Genomic DNA, 22,230 nt, shown 5'->3' on the forward strand with positions numbered 1-22,230 from the left:
TGCCCGTGACCCTGGATGGCTGTGTCCATTTGGATGGGTGGAGAAATGGGCCAACCAACAGATTTACCCCATCAATCAACAGTAACATTCATACACTTGTTAATATTAACATTCTAACACTTATTCATGTGTTGCTTTAATTGCACATTAATGGACCATATCTATTGCATTCTGCGAATTATAAAGGATTTGTAGATGCGTGTCCTCAAAATGAAGACATATAGCTACCATCTGGTTGAATCCCATCCAAGGACTCTTTAATCATTGTCTACAAACACAATCTTAATTGTTTTGAGTTTAGTGCCAATCTTACAAGTTTTAATCATACTTGTCTCCTTCAAATCCCTCCAGTTACTAACATCTAACAACTGTTATTAATGAACTGTACATATTTGGCATGATGTCTGTCTGTAGAGAATAATTGGGACACGGGAATAAAGCAGAAAAGCTCTAATTAGTCTGAGTGTTTGATAGAACGTGGGTCTTAAACATGAGGGCTGACTGTCTCCTCCTTACCCGTCAAACCTCTGTCAAAATCCTTGGTAAGTGGGCACTAATTTGTGAAATTATATCAGCTGTGAAGTGGAGAGTGAAGAGGGGGTGAGAGAGTTAGGGTTGAGGCAGCACGGGTGCGGCTGACTGGTGTGAAAAGACATTGGGTTAAGAAAAGGCTTTCCTCAGATGAACTGTTGAGGTCAAGGTCACGGTGGTTGGAGTCCTTGGAGTAACAGCAGATGTTGCATATAGACGCACTACTAGTAAAATAAACTCAGCAAAAAAAGAAATGTCCCCTCACTGTCAACTGCATTACATTTCAGTGTGTAAATATGTGTAAATATGTATATGAACATAACAAGATTCAACAACTGAGACATAAACTGAACAAGTTCCACAGACACGTGTCTAACATAAATGGAATAATGTGTCCCTGAACAATGGGGGAGGGGGTCAAAATCAAACGTAACAGTCAGTCTCTGGTGTGGCCACCAGCTGCATTAAGTACTGCAGTTCATCTCCTTCTCATGGACTGCACCAGATTTGCCAGTTCTTGCTGTGAGATGTTACCCCACTTTTCCACCAAGGCACCTGCAAGTTCCCGAACATTTCTGGGGGGAATGGCCCAAGCCCTCACAATCCGATCCAATAGGTCTCAGACGTGCTTAATGGGATTGAGATCCGGGCTCTTTGCTGGCCATGGCAGAACACTGACATTCCTGTCTTGCAGGAAATCACGCACAGAACGAGTGCTATGGCTGGTGGCATTGTCATGCTGGAGGGTCATGTCAGGATGAGCCTGCAGGAAGGGTACCACATGGGGGGGGAGGATGTCTTCCCTGTAACGCACAACGTTGAGATTGCCTTCAATGACAACAAGCTCAGTCCGATGAAGCTGTGACACACCGCCCCAGACCATGACGGACCCTCCACCTCCAAATCGATCCCGCTCCAGAGTACAGGCCTCGGTGTAATGCTCATTCCTTCGACGATAAACGCAAATCCGACCATCACCCCAGCTGAGACAAAAACGTGACTCATCAGTGAAGAGCACTTTTTGCCAGTCCTGTCTGGTCCAGCGACGGTGGATTTATGCCCATAGGCGACGTTGTTGCCGGTGATGTCTGATGAGGACCTGCCTTACAACAGGCCTACAAGACCTCAGACCAGCCTCTCTCAGCCTATTGCGGACAGTCTGAGCACTGATGAAGGGATTGTGCGTTCCTGGTGTAACTCGGGCAGTTGTTGTTTCCATCCAGTAACTGTCCCGCAGTTGTGATGTTCGGATTTACGGATCCTGTGCGGGTGTTGTTAGACGTGGTCTGCCACTGCGAGGATGATCACCTGTCCGTCCTGTCTCCCTGTCTCACAGTACGAATATTGCAATTTATTGCCCTGGCCACATCTGCAGTCCTCATGCTTCCTTGCAGCATGCTGAAGGCACGTTCACGCAGATGAGCAGGAACCCTGGGCATCTTTCTTTTGGTGTTTTTCAGAGTCAGTAGAAAGGCCTATTTAGTGTCCTAAGTTTTCATAACTGTGACTACCGTCTGTAAGCTGTTAGTGTCTTAACGACCGTTCCATGGGGGCATGTTCATGAATTGTTTATGGTTCATTGAACAAGCATGGGAAACAGTGTTTAAACTCTTTACAATGAAGATCTGTGAAGTTATTTTGATTTTTACAAATGATCTTTGAAAGACAGGGTCCTGAAAAAGGGACCTTTCTTTTTTTGCTGAGTTTATGTTGTCTAGGTGTGTGTGTGTGTGTGCGTTGTTGTTTGTGTGCTGAAATGAAAACTATCCCAAACACCAAACTGAAATCTTCTCTCCCTTTGCAGATAATTACCTGTGTAATGTGATTACCCCAGTTCTGTTTTATTGTGTGACTCAGATTAGGGTTATGTTCATGTCATGCATGTGTTTCATTACAATGACTGACCTGTTTCATTCACAGTAACAGATGTGTTGGTGCTGGACTAATTCAGAGATTTGCCCATTCTAGTATTCAATAACATGTTGTAACTCAAAAACAGGAAAATAGGGTGCATCACCAATGCCCTGGAGAAAATGTTTTTTCCTCATTTATTTTAGACCAGGGGATTGTTTTCCCAGTATTTGTTACCCTTGAAGAGCTTCCGACATCGACGTTATGCAAATAGTTTCTTTTTTTCTATTTGGCCAGAGGACAGAGAGGATCCAGAGAGGAGGCTACACTACAAAGCATTGCTGGCTGTATGAAGAGTAGACTTTAACACCTGTTCTCCTTTACTAGATAAATAATGCATGGTCCTGTCTCAGAGCAGAGCAGAGGAGAAAAAACAGGCCAGGTTCACAGGGAGCCAAGTGGGGTCTCTAGTGGGCACAGACAGATGCCAACCCCCCCTAACTCTGTGCGAGCATTACAATGCCAGAGAGCAAATTATACCCTGCCCATATTATACCCTCCCAAACTCCTGCTGTTTAATTTCAGCCCTGACTGGGAGCACTGCCGCTGGGAATGGCCCTGTCTTTATCTGTGGAGTATGGTTAGGTGGTAGTGTAGCCATGATGCTGAGTACACAATTGCCCTTGGGTTATGTGAGGTACTGTATTGGTAAAGAATTGGAGGTATTAACATGTTACTAATCCAAAATATATACGGTCAACACAAGGACAGAATAACCCTTTACCTCTGTGTCCTTCTTCCACAGTGGGAGGAGGTAAGTGGATACGATGAGAACATGAACACCATCCGCACCTACCAGGTGTGCAACGTGTTCGACAACAACCAGAACAACTGGGTCCGCACCAAGTACATCCGGCGCCGGGGTGCACAGCGGATCCACGTGGAGATGAAGTTCTCCGTGCGAGACTGCAGCTCCATCCCCAATGTGCCCGGCTCCTGTAAAGAGACTTTTAACCTGTACTACTATGAGTCAGACTCGGACACGGCCAACAAGGTGTCCCCGCCATGGATGGAGAACCCCTGGATCAAGGTGGACACCATCGCGGCCGATGAAAGCTTCTCCCAGGTCGACCTTGGCGGCCGGGTGATGAAGATCAACACAGAGGTGCGGAGCTTTGGCCCCGTGTCCAAACATGGATTCTACCTGGCCTTCCAGGACTACGGCGGCTGCATGTCCCTCATCGCCGTGCGTGTCTTCTACAGGAAGTGTCCCCGCGTCATCCAGAATGGAGCTGTGTTTCAGGAGACCCTGTCTGGGGCAGAGAGCACCTCTCTGGTGGCAGCACGGGGTGTGTGTATCTCCAACGGGGAGGAGGTGGACGTGCCCATCAAACTGTACTGCAACGGGGATGGGGAGTGGATGGTGCCCATCGGGCGCTGCATGTGCAAGGCTGGCCACGAGGCTGTGGAGAACGGGACTGTGTGTAGAGGTAAGGGCCACTCTCATCCCTCTCTCTTCAACTCTGTTATCCAGAGGACACAGTAACCTTACAGAGCCAGTCAGCTGTATATTCATAACAGAGTAATCCAGATAGCAGAGCATACACACAGTACTTAATACTGTCCCTGTCTGCATACTGCACTTCATGCTGCTCTAGGGATCAGGTTATGCCCTATGAACAGACAGTCTACGCTTGTAAAATACGCCCATGTATTGAATAAGTAAACAGGAGGATGGGATGATCACATATCACAGTGGATAGTACATGTTGGCTCTACGGTCTCAGTTTCATATGAATGATCACTCCTAAGCTTTTCCAATAATAAACTGGTGAATGTTACTTCACATATGTAACAGATGTGCTTAAGGTTATACAGTATATATGGCAGAATATGTCTTTTTTTTGTTGAAGTGGGCGAACATAGAACATGCCTGGTTCATTTCTAAAGCACTCTAAAGGAAGAGGACTGTCAGATCAGAGGTGTTTGGACTCCAGTCACATAGGTCTGTCATAGCCTGGAGTTATTTATTACTTTTAATACTCTACACGGTGTAATGGATGTAATCTTACACTTCCATTCAAATCCACATAGAAAGGAAACAATTTCCCTGACTGGGAGAATTCTATTAAATGCATGACTTTACCTCAAGGGAAGCTGTAATGCTAATGCGTGTAGGATGTGTGAATATGTTACATTTGATCATTTTGTCATAGCTCTTCTCATTCCATATTCCAGCTCTGGTGGAAAAGGCTGTAAAGAGGTTAATATTTCAGTTTCTCACAGTGAAGGCTGAAGTTGATTTGATTTTAAGCCCATGATAGCTTTTCTAATGAAAACACAAACAGCCAAAATAAGATCAAAGCTGAGTAGGAGCATCAGATCTATTGTTGTAGGTGCATTGCAGTGTTGAGTCAGTTAGCTACCACACACACCTACTGGGTACACCAAAATGTACAGAGAAGATTTGCACCAAACGCCTACCACCCATCATTCTTATCATCGACTGGAATCCCTCGTGGTCCAGATCGATTTACCATTTCAGAACATCAGTGTGCTCAGCCTCACCTGTGCTGCTACTCCCTTTTGTTGTGCGACAGGTGATATTGGCTGGACGTGGTCAGAGAGCCTGATGGCTGACAGCAAAACAGGGCAGTTGCAGCCTGCAGCTTGCAGCCTGCAGACAAGGCCCACGCTGACATAGCCAGGCAGCCAGCCGGCAGGCACAATAAACCGCCTACCTGTGTTCCAGCCGCCTGTGTACTGCTGCCTCTGTCATAAGCCTGCCTGTAATTACCCCACAGCCCCCAGCAGCTCTGGCTCTGGTTCTGCAGAGAGGAGGGACAGTGATGGGCGCTGTTGCTCTTCGCCTTGCTCCTCAAAACAGTACCTCCGCTCAATGACTGCTAATGAGGACAAGCACAGGCCCTCCTTAAGGGATATACACCAATAAGAGGAGCATGGAGGATATCTGCTATAATTTGAAACCCTTGCATAATTAAACAAATCTGGTTGTTTTTTGACCTACATGTAATTCACTGCACTGTCGGATTGAAACGTCCCATGGGCATCCTCAATCACAGTGATTTTTGTGTGAAACTGGATTATACAATTCAATTGATGGCCATTCAATTGAAATGAACGTTTTTCAATCAATCACTTCTAGAGGGCTGGGCAGTGTCAGTGTTTCACCTTCGGCACATGTTGGGGTGTAGTGTTTTACCTTCCAGTTCCTTATCACCCTCCTGTTTATTTCTCCAAATTACAGAGGCCATCTGTTTGTGATTGAGTGTCCCATAGGGCAGCGCACAATTGGCCCAACGTCGTCAGATTTGGCCAGAGTAGGCTGTCATTGTAAATAAGAATTTGTTGTTAACGGACTTGCCTAGTTAAATAAAGGTTAATTAAAGAAAAAAATCATCAGCACTTCTGCTGTACTGAGAGTGGTTTCGTGTCAGCAAGGCCAAGGCTCAAACATACACACCGCTACCCAGTGTGTACAAGCAGATGTTTTTTTTCAGTTTTTCTCAGTGTGGCTAGGTCTTCAGTGATAACATAGACACACTCAGTGTACTATTAAAACTTTATGAGCAGGATGCATTATCTTAGAGTGGAGCTGTGGCATGCAGCAAAACACTGGCATAGAGATGGATTTTATAGGCACACAATAGTTATAAGATGTGTGTGATACAAAATAAGAAAATTAAATCATTAAAGATGAAATTTGTTATTGCTTGCGGTTGGCCTATTGTATGGTAAGCCTTTTTTTATTTGATTTTTGATCGAGGCCTGTCATCGTTTGGTATTTGTGGATTTATCTTTCTCCACATTGAAAGTTGATATCGCCGTGTGAGACTGTGGTAAGTGCCTTTTAACTGCCAGTGGTTGGGTAATGAATTGATTTATGAAAGATGCGACTTTGCCCGCTCATGTTTGGGTAATGAATTGATTTGTGAAAGATGCCCTCTTAGGGAGTCTTCAGTATCCTCTTTCGGAGAGGATTATGGAACCACAGACAGAAAATAATATAACAGTGAAGATGAAAGAGCCGTCTTACGCCAATATTATTAATGAGGCAAGTGATGCTTTTTCCAACACATTGGCAACAAGACGTAATTACACATGTATCAATTAAATCCTTGGCACGGCCCTTCGCAAATAATTACACTTTGACATGAAATCTGTCAAAATATTGACAATAGACAGCGCTGTTTCAATTTAAATTGCAGGGCTTTTCTCTGTGATCGTGTTACTAACCAGATGAAGTTACTTCTCATAGTGCCAGGGGCAAATCAGGGTCTCTGAACAGAAAAGGCCCTGAAAGTAGAGATCTGATTACCCTTCGAGCCTGAGGAGATGGTGGACCACAGAGACACACACATGGGGTCCTGTTCATCCTTGCCGTACCAGTTGAAATAAAAGCACTCTCTCTCTAGAAGGGTACAATGAGAGCCATGTTCAGGGGTGGAAATGCAAACTCCCTAACAATGCCCATGTGTGTTTTTTCTTGTAATCTGATCATCTAACCCCATGCCATTGTGTCTTTAAGGGTCTTGACTGTGGGAGTGTGTCTCATATTATGGAGCAATGAATGTTCAGACAGAGACGCAAAAGTCACATTTACAGTAAAAGTTTCGAACAGCACTAAGTAACCGTACAGTAGTTCTTTAACTAGTCCGTTTGAGGAAGGGGAACGCTGTAAAGTCACCAGCGTAGTTTACACAGGCAATGTCCCGCTGCACAGATATAAAAGGAAGCATTCAGCACACCACATCAAATACCTCTGCTTGACATCCATGACAGTTGAGGGTGTAGAATGTGAGGAACAGGAGACTGCATGATCTTTCCTACTGACACGCAAAGAAAAGCCCAGTGTGAAACATGAGACAGCCTGACAGCTCACAGACTGTTACCTGAAAGAGGCCATGGGGGAACAGGATGGAATGCTACATTTGCACAGCTCACAGATTCAAAAGCATTCATTAATGCAAAATTAGAAAGAATCAAGAATCAATATTAATATTAATTAATGGACCCTCATAGCAAACATTCTGTATGGTCCTCATACAAGTTTATTACTGGCTTGGTTGCCCTGTCAGGTTGTGGAGAAACATCAACGTGTTTCTCTCCTCTTGGATGTGGTGAGATGTGGTGAGGTCTCTGTCAGTAGTGTGGGCTGAGCTGCCTGATGCTAGCTCTGCTGTTGCACATCTAAAGCAAGAAGATTAACGAGGGGCGCTTTAGTAATCCTTCATTCAAATGTAATGGTAGATACAGGGAGTTAGAGAGGATTAAGTGAGAAGGTGTGCCCCGGGATGGGCTGGCCATGGCATGATTGCATGGAAAAGGAAAAGGAGATGAGGAGGGGAGCCGCCCCCCACCCCGCTACCCTTGTCACCACTGCTGAAAAGAATCCTAGGGAAAACACTGACATTTCTGCTGCAGCTGCCTTTATTTCCCAGGATGCCCTTGCCTTTAATTATAGCTCTAATTGACTAACAGCAAACATGGGGCATACACAGCCATGCATACACTTAGACCTCCAACCCCTGCACTCTAGAACCAGGCAAAAGTAAAACAAACACACCCCCCCAAGGCTTTTGCTGCACTGCATGTGCAAACAAAGGCACATGAAGGAGAATTCTGAGAGACAAGAGAAAACCTTTAGAATCACTACATACTGTAGACACAAGAAACTCACATTGAAGCTAATCCTATACATGTGATTATACGGTTACAGATTCAATCCTTTTAATAGGCACATAAGGATGTCCACATTTACATCCACACAGTATGTAAATCATCCCAATATATGACTGACAAATATCATACAAAATACTAGTTGACTTTTTAAATAGATGCTTCAATTGAAAGTCTATTTCATGATTTGAGGGGCTGTTATACTGTAGGTTAATGGTGTGGTCTGTGAACCTTTACAAATAGTGTTGCAGCAGAAGGGGAACATTGGAGCTGTGGGACGTCTTAGCCAACCACAGAGACTCTGGGGAGCAGTCCCATTCCTTTATTCCTTGTTCTCAACGGTGATGGGATTTCAGCCTGACCAGGTGTTTTCTCTGTCTCTGTCTCTGAGCACAGCACACATCTAAACAGCAGACTTCACAGAGCAGTAACCATGTACTCCAACCGCCCACCCCACCTCACACGCACACACTCACACAAACACAGAATGTATCATCCCTTTTATCCCAACAAATCCATCACATTGGAATGTGATACCGCCAGGTGAGATGTCTGCGAATCACCTCCAGCTCAGAGATCACGGCCTGTTTACTGCGTACACTTGTTCCATATGGCTGTGCTTGTGTTGGGTCCTACCCCATATGGCTCCTCGTGTGCTGGGTTCAGTCCCCTGTCTGTCTCCTTATCCCACGCCATCTCTTTGGAATGCTGTGTGTCCGCCGTGCCGCCTCGGACTATCAAGACTGCCTGTTTTTCCAGACAGTGGTCTGTTGGTCTTGTGTGAAAGAGGTATAGGACAATGACCCCTGTAACCCCTGGTTCAGATAGCCTTCCCTCTGGGCAGGACATTCCATTAGTGGATGGGTGAGAGCCACGCAAGCAGAATGAGATGCCTCCCTCTTTTTCTCATTAGAGACAGGACCAGAGCCTTCTCCAAACAAGCTCCTTCAGATGTCTCCATTCATGTCCTGTTAAAGGCTTCACTGCATTCCATCATCAAACAAATGGCCAGGGAGTGGGATGGATTGTGAGTGTCTGACAAAACATGAAAATAAGAGCTACAGTTGAAGCGACCTTGTTTGTCATTGACATATAAGCACTTTCGTCAACATTTGAACAGACTGTAGACATACAGTGACTCATGCAGTATGCTTTGTATACAGTCGGTCTGTTCTAAAACAAAGTGCACGGAGAGAGCTGCTCTCCATTCCTGGCGTAGGGTGAATGAATGTACCATGTGTGTTATGTGGACATAGTATCCCAGAGACAAGCCCAGTTGTTCTCACACAATTGACCCCCAGTTGCTTACTGAAAGGTAAACCCCAGATCGTGTTTCACCCCACGCTGTCATCCAATCTCATGGAACGTCATTCATGGGATGATGTTACACTAAACAGTAAGGCGTTTAATGTAGAGGCATGCATGGAGCCTTACATGGGAGGCTTAAAGTGCTGCCTTACAAAGAGTGGTAAAGATGAAGGTATATGATTCTTGGACAGATTACAAGACTGATTTAGAGATAGCGTTTGGAAGATAGAGATAAGTGATTTATGGGATGTAGTTGGCCGTGGCACAATGGCACTATGTGTACTACACAGTAAAGTACAGTAATGTAAAGCAGAGAACAGGGATTTCTTCCTTGGTGGAGGAGACACTTTTCAAACTATAATGGAGTCTAAAATTAGAAAGCCAGCCCTCCAACAAAGACCTCCCCTCTTTTAAAGGTGTTTAAAGATTAAACAGGAGTGAGTGAGGGGAGAGAGGATACATAGAGCTACGGATGACTCACTCCTCGTAGCTTGGTTGTCAGTGCTAGACGCCTCACTGCTCTATGACATACTGCACTAATAACCAGAGCAACAGAGCACTTTCCTCTTGAACAGCAGGCTAAGAGGAAGGCATACAGACAGAGAGCATACACTGCTCCTCTCCACTATAGAGTTAAGTGCACTATTGACACTGAGGGCTGAGAGGTGTATTCTGTTTGCGGTATACAACCAAACAATGCTGACCGCCTGAACCTACAGTATATTTGGTAATATGTTGTCAGAGAACAGAGATGGAATGTAGAAAGCATAGCTATACCCAAAGGAAAATCAGAAGGAGAATGTTCCATTAACATTTTATTTCACTGCTACAGCCTAGCAGGAAAACAACAGACAGCAAGTAGTACTCTTTGTGTCAAGGGCATTATCTCTCCGTAACCCCACTGAATCTCTCTGTGGTGTTTATGGCCTCCACATCTTTTATCTAACAACAGATTTGGCTAATCTGAAAAATCTAACCGTTTATATAGGGATATATGTTTCTCGGAGATTCCAAGATGTTTAGAATTTTGTACGCTAGTGTAAACTCAAAAGTTGGAGTTGATGCTAGCATGATATTGGAATGAAGTGCTGATATCAACGTTTTTGTCATCACTCCCATGAGACTTTCTGGCATTGTTTGAGTTTGAAATGGATCACACTCATCTACACACTCAGCCTCCAGTGCAAAGTTAAGCTCTCTCTGCTCTCTCCTATCTCCCAGAAAGACACCTCAGGAGGATTACTCTCTGTTTGCTTTGTCAGATTACTCTCTGATCAACAGGGTTTATTAATGTCTCTCTCCCCCCCAGCCTCAGCTTGCCTCATTTAGCCATGGCAGGTAGAGATGCCTTCACTTTTACACTCTCAAGCACATAGGCCTGCTGTATTGTACAGGCAGAGCTGGTCGTGTTTTCTGCATGGCACAGCGAGTCTAGGGTTTACTCTATCTTTGTGTATAGAGCAATGAGTGTTCGTCTGAACTTTGGTCGTCTACTGTGTTACATTTGGGAAAGTAGCCTGGTTTAGCCCTCAGCTGCCCGCTGCGGGGAGTCCTAGTGCACTAGCTCTAGAGGACAACCCAGCTGTGTAAATGCTTTAGTTACAGAATATTCAACATGTACGACACATTTTTTTCGGGCATTGACTAAGCAAATAAATTACCCAATGTAATGAGCAGTTCCACTCCTCTGTGCATACCTGTAGCTGCTGGCTGGAAGGTAGAACGCTACTATACATTTTTTGTCCTACGACTCTGGTGAAGAAATGGGTTAATCTAAAGCAGTGGTCACTTTCACAGTCAAAAAGCAAGCTGAGATCCACCCCCCCCCCCGAATCATTTTTAAACATAATGTTTTACATTAACCTAATAAAAACAGTTGTAATACATTGTCATAGCTATATGTCTTGCCTGCCAACATTGATCTTCTCAAACCATATTTTATTTCAAAACTCAAGCTTTGATAACAAAATGGATCAGTTGGTGATGCACTTGCGAGGGACAGCTGAGCATAAATTGAAATAATTACTAAATTGTTTGCTTTTATTTTTATTTTACTGGACTGATGGTCATGGTGCTTTCAAGACAACTAGGTCTCGGAAAAAGCTATGTCAAATCATGACGCCAGTGAACTTCAGATCGGAAAACTCTGAGCTCTAGAAAGATGCCATAGTTTCCGAGTTGGATGACTGTTCAAAACTATTTTTCCAAGAGTTCGCTGTTGTTTTGAACACGACATTAGTCTCAGCGGAGGGGGGGAGGCAGGGAGGGAGAGAAGCAGCAAAGGGTCTGCCTCTCATGGTCCCTGCTCTCTCCTTCCTTTCTTCCGGTGAGGCAGAGAGGGGACAGTCTTCGACCTGATGGCAAAACTTGAGTCTCACCGCATCTGCCTTTGGCACAAATTCATGTTGTTCCTATGACCAGAGAAAGTGAAATATTCCTTGATATTAAAATAGACACGACGAGCTGCTAATAATAATAAAAACACATGGCAATCAATACACAATTCACTCAATACACAATTCACTCAATACACAATACACAGCCACTCATTCATTGCAGCGCGAGTGGAAGTAGACACAAGAGCGTTTTTATGTCTTGTAATAGTGTTGAATAAAAAAAGTTTTGACAGTTCTGCTGAATAAAACTTTGACATGAACTCACTCATATAAACAGCAGGTCTTGGCTGTATTCTTTAACAGTCTCTCTCTGTCCATAGTTTTAAAAGTGCTGAAATCTCACCTAGGCTAGTATCAACCTTCGCTGTGGCCGGGGTCGTGGAAGCTGTAGCTAGGCACGGTAATTTGTGCCATCCGATTAACCAGCGCATTAGGAGCACTCGATTTAACCACAGATCTGCCAGGGCGCAGGAGCGTTTGACTTTTCAGCAAAATTAAATGGTTACAAATGGGAACACTTTGCCTACCCGGTGCTCAGGGCTTTTGAATCAACTGCACCTATTGCCAGCATCAAAAAAGGTTTTACAAAACAGGACCACAAGCCTTTATGCCTATCGTTGGCTTTTCTACCAAAATGTTAGGTGATCGACTAGGAATGCCTTCAAGATCGAACAGTCAATCGCGGATAGAGGAATTTTTTCACCTCTTATTTGAAAGATGAAAGAAATTACACAATTCAGTAATCCTTATCTAGTCAGTGAGGATAGTTTAGCCAGTACATTGAACATCCATGGTTTGAATCAGTCAATTGAAATCAATTCATTAGACCCTAATATTTGCATTTCACATGACTGGGAATACAGATATGCATCTGTTGGTACCTTTAAAAAAAGGTATGGTCTTGGATCAGAAAAGCAGTCAGTTTCTGGTGTGACCAACATTTGCCCAATCCAGCACAACACATCTCCTTCGCATAGAGTTGACCAGGCTGATGATTGTGGCCTGTGGAATGTTGTCCCACTCCTCTTTAATAGCTGTGCAAAATTGCTGAGTATTGGTGGGAAATTAAACATGCTGTCGTACACGTCAATCCAGAGCATTCCAAACATGGTGACATTTCTGGTGAGTATGTAGACCATGGGATATTTTCAGCTTTCAGGAATTGTGTACTGATCCTTGTGACATGGGGCTGTGCATTATCATGCTGAAACATGAGGTGATGGCGGCGGATGAATGGCACAACATTGGGCCTCAGGATCTCGTCACAGTATCCCTGTGCTTTCAAATTACCATCGATAAAGTGCAATTGTGATCCTTGTGACATGGGGCTGTGCATTATCATGCTGAAACATGAGGTGATGGCGGCGGATGAATGGCATGACATTGGGCCTCAGGATCTCGTCACAGTATTCCTGTGCTTTCAAATTGCCATCGATAAAATGCAATTCTAATTGCACGACATTGGGCCTCAGGATCTCGTCACAGTATCCCTGTGCTTTCACATTGCCATCGATAAAATGCCTGCCCACACCATAACCCCACCGCCACCATGGGACACTCTGTTCACAACATTGACATCAGCAAACCGCTCGCCCACATGACGCCATACACGTGGTCTGCGGTTGTTAGGCTGCTTGGACATACATCCAAATTCTCTAAAACTATGGTAGAGAAATGAAAATTGAATTATCTAGTAACAGCTCTGGTGGACATTTCTGCAGTCAGCATGCCAATTGCACGTTCCCTCAAAACTTGAGACATCTGTGGCATTGTGTTGTGTGACAAAAATGCACATTTTAGAATGGCCTTTTATTGTCCCTAGCACAAGGTGCATCTGTGTAATCAACTTCTTGATATGCCACACCTGTCACGTGGATGGATTATCTTGGCAAAGGAGAAATGCTCACTAACGGGGATCTAAACAAATTTGTGCACAAATATGGAGAGAATTAAGCTTGTGCATGTGGAGAATTTCTGCTGTCTTTTATTTCAGCTCATGAAACATGAGACCAACACTTTACATGTTGCGTTTATATTTTTGTTCAGTGTATAATTTTTCACAGGTCTAGTTTGTAAACCTTTTGGGATTCTCTGTTTATACAACCTACATAACAGGAGGTATATAAATTGCTAATGACATGAAAAGTGTGATATTTTGCCTTGTGTGAAATAAATAAAGCTGTTTTCCATGTCACCCAGGGTGAGTTTAAATGCAATGCTGGGAGAGTATGCATTTCTTCATGCCCATAAAATAATTGTAAAAAAAAAAATGTGCCTTTGTTTATTAGATAAACTTCTGAGATTCACAGTAGCCTACAGCATCTATAATGAATTTAATAAGAGAGGGGAAATCCTTCATAGTGAATTATGTATGTCAATGCTGTAAATATTGGGTGTCCATTGGACTTTAGTCTCCTCTTACAGCTAACACACACTCTCCATATTCCAGGACATTCAGAATACCTTTGTGTGTTTACACATTGTCCATAGGTGATGTTTTCCCATGCACCTTCAATGCACTGATAATCTCAACAAAGAAATGGGACAATACCTCTTTGTGGTAGCTTACCTCTTTACAGTGGTGGATAAAGTACCCAATTGTCATACTTGAGTAAAAGATACACTATAGAAATGACTCAAGTAAAAGTGAAAGCCACCCAGTAAACTACTTGAGTAAAAGTCTAAAAGTATTTGGTTTTAAATATACTTAAGTATCAAAAGTTAATGTAATTGATAAAATGTACTTATCCCTCCTGTTGTTTCCGGTTGAATTGGACCGATTTACAAGTTTTCTCTCTGAAAAATGTAGTTCATTTAATTGTCATAAGGTTCCATGACTTTGTCCACACAGGGCATGTGGACACACAAAATACATTTGGATGATTCTCATAACATTTTGAGTGTTTTATTTACCTTTTGTACACCTGTGGTGTTCCCAGTCAAAAATGACCGGTCATTAGAAATGAATGGGTGAGACTACAATTAGTGTCTAAAATTGAGTTCAGGCACATGCCCATTCATCAGATGGACACACGTCGCACAATGACCAAACGATATACTGTATGTGAGGCTCTTGATCATTTCTTTGATCATGACACTGGTGAGGAGGAGAGAGGCCAGGAAACTGACAGTGAAGATGCATTAGAGGAAGAAGTGTAAGAAGTTGAAGACAACACAGAATATGATCCAGACCAAGAGACAACCGATGTGGAACAATCCAGTGATGAGGAAGAGGGTCCTGCTGAGGTTGTTGTTACATTCCAGTGATGAGGAAGTGGGTCCTGCTGAGGTTGTTGTTACAATCCAGTGATGAGGAAGAGGGTCCTGCTGAGGTTGTTGTTACATTCCAGTGATGAGGAAGAGGGTCCTGCTGAGGTTGTTGTTACATTCCAGTGATGAGGAAGAGGGCCCTGCTGAGGTTGTTGTTACATTCCAGTGATGAGGAAGAGGGCCCTGCTGAGGTTGTTGTTACATTCCAGTGATGAGGAAGAGGGCCCTGCTGAGGTTGTTGTTACATTCCAGTGATGAGGAAGAGGGCCCTGCTGAGGTTGTTGTTACATTCCAGTGATGAGGAAGAGGGCCCTGCTGAGGTTGTTGTTACATTCCAGTCAAAGAATGGGAATTTGTCCTGGTTTTCATCCCTACCTGAGAGGAGAGGTCAGCTGTCGGCTGGAAATGTTATCAGGATGAGCCCAGGGCCAACGAGATACGCCATATCCCGGGTTGATGACATAAAATCCTGCTTCAAACTGTTCCTGACAGTCAATCGAAACTATAGTGATAAACATGACCAACTTGGAGGGGAGATGCGTTTACAAAGACAACTGGAAGGAGGTAGACCAGACAGACGTGGGTCTCTTGATTTTGGCTGGTGTGTCCATATTCAGAAACAAATCTACCACCAGTTTATGGGATCCAGAGTCTGATCGGGCAATTTTTCATGCCACTATGTTACTCCAGACATTTCACATGTTGTCACGGGTGATTCACTTCGACAACTGTGATACAAGACCAGGCCGCTGTCAACAATCAAGCTGGCAGCGATCAGAGAGGTTTGGCACAAGTGGGTGGAGCGCCTGCCACTCATCTATAACCCAAGTCCAGACATCACAGTGGATGAGCGTCTGGTCGCTGCCCATTCAAACAGTACATGCCAAGCAGACCGTCTAAATATGGAATAAAGATATGGGCAGCATTTGATGCCAGGACAAGTTATGCCTGGAACATGCAGGTTTACACCAGGAAACCTGCTGATGGTGTTCCTGTAAAGGAACCAGGGGGAGTGGGTGGTCCTGGAAATGACTGCAGGTCTCCAGGGGCACAACATAACATGTGACAATTTATGCACCTCATATGCTCTTGGTTAGGAGCTGCTCCAAAAAAATGACCAAGGTGGGGATGGTCAGAAGGAACAAGCCTGAGTTGCCTCCTGCCTACTCACTACCAAGGTCAAGGATCGTTTTTCCTCTAAATTTGCATTCACCGATACAAACACACTTGTGTCCTACTGCCGAAGAAATAGAAGAATGTGCTCCTGATGACAACTCTGCACAGGGATGGCGCTGTGAGTACCAGGGAGGACAAGAAGCCCAACGCTGTCCTGGATTACAACAGGAACAAAGAGGAGCTGACAACCTTGATAAGGTTTGTTACTCTTTATCTTTTAAGTCTCATGTACTTTTGATTTCTATTACCAGATTGTTTTATCTGCACCATAAAAATAAGACATGTTGTTGTTTGGTGAAATGCTCATTGAATTTGTGAACAATATGGAGTCAATTCTATTCATTTGAATATGTAAATATGTTTTAGATGTGATAAATTAAAACAACACTTTGATGCAATTTTTCACGTTACTATGCAAGACATGAATTATTACTTGTATTACTTGTCATTATTTTATTTACTGATCGTTGCACTTTTGCAGGTTACTGGCATATACTCTTGTAAGAGGATGACGGCACATTGGCCCATGGTGTTCTTCAACATCCTAGATGTGTCGGCCTACAACGCCTTTGTGGTGTGGATGGAGGTGAATCCAGGCTGGAAGCAGAGGAAATTATTCAAGAGGAGACCATTCCTAGAAGAGTTGGGGAAAGCCATGGTGGCACCCCTCATTCAAAGGCGCCAACACCTTCCTCCAACACCATCCTCTGCTGGATTGGTGAGATATACAAGGGCCAGAAGAAAGACCTACGGAGGCCAGAGACAGAGAGACAAAAGGAAGAGGTGCAATCTGTGTGCACCAAGAGATGTCAAAACAAGCATTATGTGCCATAAATGCAGTGCATATATTTGTAAGGCACATGCAACAACCACCAGGGATTGTCAAACATGTGCATGAGAACACACAAAATGTAACCACCATTGATTGACAGATTGTGAAGATTTTAATGTTTTTTGTTATTGTTAGTAATACGGTTATTGTTACTTTTGTTCTTTTTTGTGTTCAGACATTAATTTTGTTTTTTCATGTGTAGTTTGGGGCCTATGTCCTTTCTTTGCTAATAAAATCATACCGGTCAGTTTTGACCAGGAACACAACAGATGTTATTTTATGCCACTATTTAAACATTTGAAATGGTTTCAAAACAAATGTCCTTGTTAAACTTTGACACAAAGTAATCTGTGATAAAAACCACAATATGTTTCATCTGAGTATTTGTTATAGTCAAAATAATCCATACATTATGCTTTTTTAAAAACTCAAAATTAGTTGTATGAGCTCAGGTCAATGAGGCCTACAGGCCATAATTAGCAAATAGAAGTTCAAAACTTGTAATGTTCACAAGAACTTAAGTTGATAAAAAGATCTGATTTATAATCAGCTATAATAGGGTGGTCATTTTAGACCGGGAACACAGAATTAATTAACATGAAACGAACACAACAGGAGGGTTAAGTATCAAAAGTAAAAATATAAATAATTTCAAATTCCTTATATTAAGCAAACCAGATGGCACCGCTTTCTTGTTTGTTTTTTAAATTTACGGATAGCCAGTGGCACGCTGCAACACTCAGACATCATTTACAAACAACGCATTTGTACTTAGTGAGTCTGCCACATCAGAGGCAGTAGATGAGGATGGATGTTCTCTTGATAAGTGTGTGGATTAGACAATTTTCCTGTCCTGCAAGCATTCAAAATGTAACGAGTACTTTTAGATGTCAGGGAAAATGTATGAAGTAAAAAGTACATTATTTTCTTTAGGAATGTAGTGAAGGAAAAATAAAAGTTGTCAAAAATAAAATGGTAAAGTACAGATATCAAAAAAGACTTAAGTAGTACTTGAAAGTATTTTTACTTCATTACTTTACACCACTGCCTCTTTATTGCAATCCAATCGATACTCCATATAAACCAATACTTATCTTTTATGAAAGGAAGCATTCCAAGCACCAATACAGCTCTGGATAAAATCCCAGATGCAGAATGGTGATAGTTTGGAATGCATCCTAGAAAAACACAGTGCCTTAGAAGAGTGAGTCTAAGGAATCGATGCTGTGCTGTGTGACCCACCCAGCCAGCCTAGCCCACCGTTGTGTCGTGCTGCGTGTTAATGTGTATGGTGTAACACTGTGGCGTTTAAAGTGTGAAGGCCACAGGGTGGTGGCTTCAGGCTGTGGAGAGACAGAGGCTCAGAAGTGAGCCAGAGAGGCTGCTGGGTAAACACTATCACAATCATTGCTCTGCTCTCCCCCGCTCCCACACTGCCACGACATTAGGACATGAACCAACCACCACTGTTTACCATCAAGCCAGGATTGGCCAGTCACTGTATTGATGCCTGGGAGCTGTTGCCTTCCTGCTGAGATTGGTGCGGTGTTGTGCATTGTGGTCAACTACAAGGCTGCAGTCCTTGTTGAGTTATTTGGGCAGCATGCATGGGGGAGGTTCTTTGCGTGTTAACTGGCAATTGAGGGGTTGTTTTGTTTCTTCCTGGTGCCAGCAGACACTGTGTGGCACCGTCTCGACGCACCACGACTGCCCTGCTTCTTGTCAGGAGATGGGCATCCTCTCTTCGTGAAATAACCCGGCTCACAACAGCTAGCGTCTGGAAGACATTAGTCCTGTTATTAATGAGGTTGTTTTGATTCTCTTCTTCCACTCTGTATGAAAATGACTGCGATGCTAAGGCTTTTGGTGAAACCGACAGGCTAGGCTTAGCTTAGTCAGCTCTGAGGGGGAGTCTGCTGAGGAAGCACCCATGATAGATGTATCTTTAAACCACACTACACGATGCTATGCACTTGGCAGTGGACTGGATTCCTCTCCTCTTACAGTGAGCTATGATCCAGTGAGTTCAGTATTCCACAGTTTAAGGTTATCAACAGTATGATAACGAAACAGGGATAAGCTCAGTTGATAATCAAGGGTGTTGTATTATCCTATTAGTGAAATGGATAATACTTGATAGGACTGGTTATCCCAAACGGATTCATGTACAGTATCATGGTGCGACATATTAGTATGTGTTCTTTGAGAATGTAGGATGTCTCTGCAGACAGTGCAATAATGAAACATCAAGTGGCACACACTTAGAAACGGGACTGTGGGATGTAAAGGCTCCAGTCTTCACCTTGTGATGCTATCCACAGCTAATGGGGCACACACACACACTCACACACACACACAAATACACATGGTCACAAACACAGTCACTCACACATGAACACACAGTCACTCACAAACACACATGGTCACAAACAGACACACAGTCACTCACATATGCACACACACAGACACACACACACACACACACACATACTGTTGTCCAGAGCTAATGAAGGGTCTTGATTGATGTGTTTGCCGAACTCAAGACTAGACATTTTAACATTATCGATCCCAGAGCACAGCAGGGAAAATTAGACTGGGAACACAGTGTCTGGACTCGTCACACACTGCTACATTTTTCTTCCTTGCCCAATCTCCCTACTTGAGCTTAAACATATCATTCAGTTAGTTGAAATATAAATGGCCTACATTCTATGAATATTTGATTACAATGAATATCATGTCGTGTGTGTTGCCTGGAGGGGCGCTCGTGTGACATTGACACTGAATAAAATGTGACATTCTCAAATACAGCAGGGGATATCTCCCTCTCCATGGACAGAAGCTCTCACCCGAGAAGACATTTGGAAGTCATCTCCATCTAAAATAAGCGGCCTAGACTCGAGACTGGAATGATGTCACTCGCTCCCCATACAGCCTCAACAACTCCTCCTCGTGACCTTGTTACCAAATATAGCATGTCACATATTGATTTGGGGACGCAGTGTGTTAACCGCATGTTATTCACACAATGACCTATTTTACCATTAGATTGCATAGGTCCAGTAAAGGAGCCGTTGGGAAAACTCAGTTCCCCGACTAGGGGAGGAGGTGTTGTCTTTCGGATGGGACGTTAAATGGGTGTCCTGACTCTCTGTGTTTACTAAAGATCCCATGGCACTTATTGTAAGAGTGGGGGTGTTAACCCCGGTGTCCTGGCTAAATTCCCAATCTGGGCCTCTTACCATCATAGCCACCTAATCATCCCCAGCTTCTAATTGGCTCATTCATCTCCCCTCTCCCCTGTAACTATTCCTCAGGTTGTTGCTGTAAATGAGAATGTGTTCTCAGTCAGCTTATCAGGTAAAATAAGGGTATGTATATCAAAAAGAGACAGAGCAGTGTCCATGACAGAAGTGGACTTAACTTGTGTGTGTAGCAATGGCTGCAATGGCTGTTTATATACAATTCATTCCTCTAATGAATACATTATGGTCTCTTGACAACACTGTGATTGTATGTCTCCTCTTGTGCAGTGCCTCTGTGTGAGTTCATTTTAAAGCAGGGCTTTTATGAAGATTTGATCCCAGCACTGACTGAAGGCTGGTGTACACTGTCAAGCAGCCAGGCCATGTTTTATCTCGACACGGTGCAAAGCTTTGAGATTACCAGAAACCAACAGGGTCTGCAAGCAGCCTTACTGAGAATGGATCATTTACAGTGTTTTACTTCAGTGGTATTAAAGTGTGGCAATAGGGAAAAGGCCAATGAAAGGTTGGCAAATGCCGGCTTGAATTCCATCTGTGTATACATAACGCCAGCATGCATGCTTCCCATGGGACTACATTGCTGGCTATGTTAGAGATCATAGAAGTAGGGACAAGCTTCAACACAAATGTTAATATGCCGTCCTAAGCACCTGAGATCTATGAATACAGACAACAAGATGAGTGCAATATTAAAGCAATAGAGACATACAAGCCCAGACACGTCAGCCTTCTCTGCCCATCTGAAATGCAGCTCCCCTGTGAAAGGACTGCTGGAAGCTGTCTGGGAAGCACTTGACTTTGCTGACAGTGAAGCGAAGAGAGTTTGGGCTTTTGCTCTGTAGATTTGTGTGTGTGTGTGTGTGTGTGGTGCAATGGATGAGGACTAGTTCTTCTCACAGGCAGAAGTAATATCTGTAGTATATGCATCTCTTACATGCGTTTCATCATCTAACTGTAATCTCTTCCTCATCTCAATCTTGAATATTGACTTAATCCTGAAGTTACTGCATTTATCTTGTTAACAGCTATCAGCTAAGGATGTTGATATGAGGGGGCAGAAATCCATCTCTCTTTTTCAAGTCCGCTATTAATAAGTACTTATTTCCTGTCTGGCCACACTCAGGTCTCAATCAGGTCTTTGTGGGCCAGGCCTCTGTCATCGCCCTGGTTCTGTTGATATGTGCCCCATGCTGAGAACGTGGCCCTCTCATACACAGCCTAAGTGCTGGCTAATTGAACGTGTCTAGGCAGAACCTGTACAGTATATGTGCTGATAAGCAGGTATTTGACCTCTCAGGAGGCCCCTAGTCCTGCCCTCTAGAACTGGGCCTTTCAGCAGAAAAGCATTTCAATCCTGGAAGGGACCCCAACTAATTTCCAAGTATAGTTCATATGTTATGAAAGTAACATATGAACTATATGAACTATGACGCAAAATAATGCAATTAGCAGTGTGTTGACATTGCAACAGTGTTCTGCGTTTCTCAATATTTACTTCAATATTTTATTCTCGAGCAACAAAATGACAGTGAGAGCAGGGGGTGGGGTATTACTTGAATGCAGAACACTCAAATTCTCCTAGTGACAATAATTAGATTAGTCTCTCTGTGTTAAAGAGCGACTGCCTTTTAAAAAGCATCAAATCCCTTTGAAAACAGCCTATGTGGCATTGATATGAGTCAGAAACAGTTATTCTAGTGTCCAAATTGACTACAAAGTCTAAATAGGATCATTTCGGGTGTGAAGTCAGTCTCGTCTAAATTTGGAACATCCGTGCGTCACAACGGGTAAATGAAGGTTGGGTTTTGATTTGACGATGTACATTTGCACACTAACATGGAGTGAACATTTGCTTTGATTTCTCTCTATCCGATAGCATAGACAGTGAGACAGACCTGCC

At 43.5% G+C, this 22,230-nt stretch overlaps 1 protein-coding gene across 6 annotated transcripts in view; it reads left to right on the plus strand.

The window, feature by feature from the left end:
- Window positions 1-22,230, plus strand: part of ephb2b (eph receptor B2b) — a 159,941-nt gene that overhangs the window by 75,909 nt on the left and 61,802 nt on the right. For all 6 annotated transcript variants that reach the window (XM_024427129.1, XM_024427133.1, XM_024427130.1 and 3 more), the window contains exon 3: window positions 3,188-3,872. In XM_024427129.1, the coding sequence (XP_024282897.1) occupies window positions 3,188-3,872 (685 nt within the window). The remainder of the gene's footprint in view (window positions 1-3,187; window positions 3,873-22,230) is intronic.

The sequence above is a fragment of the Oncorhynchus tshawytscha genome, linkage group LG07 (genome assembly GCF_018296145.1).
Source record: "Oncorhynchus tshawytscha isolate Ot180627B linkage group LG07, Otsh_v2.0, whole genome shotgun sequence".
Classification (NCBI taxonomy): domain Eukaryota; kingdom Metazoa; phylum Chordata; class Actinopteri; order Salmoniformes; family Salmonidae; genus Oncorhynchus; species Oncorhynchus tshawytscha.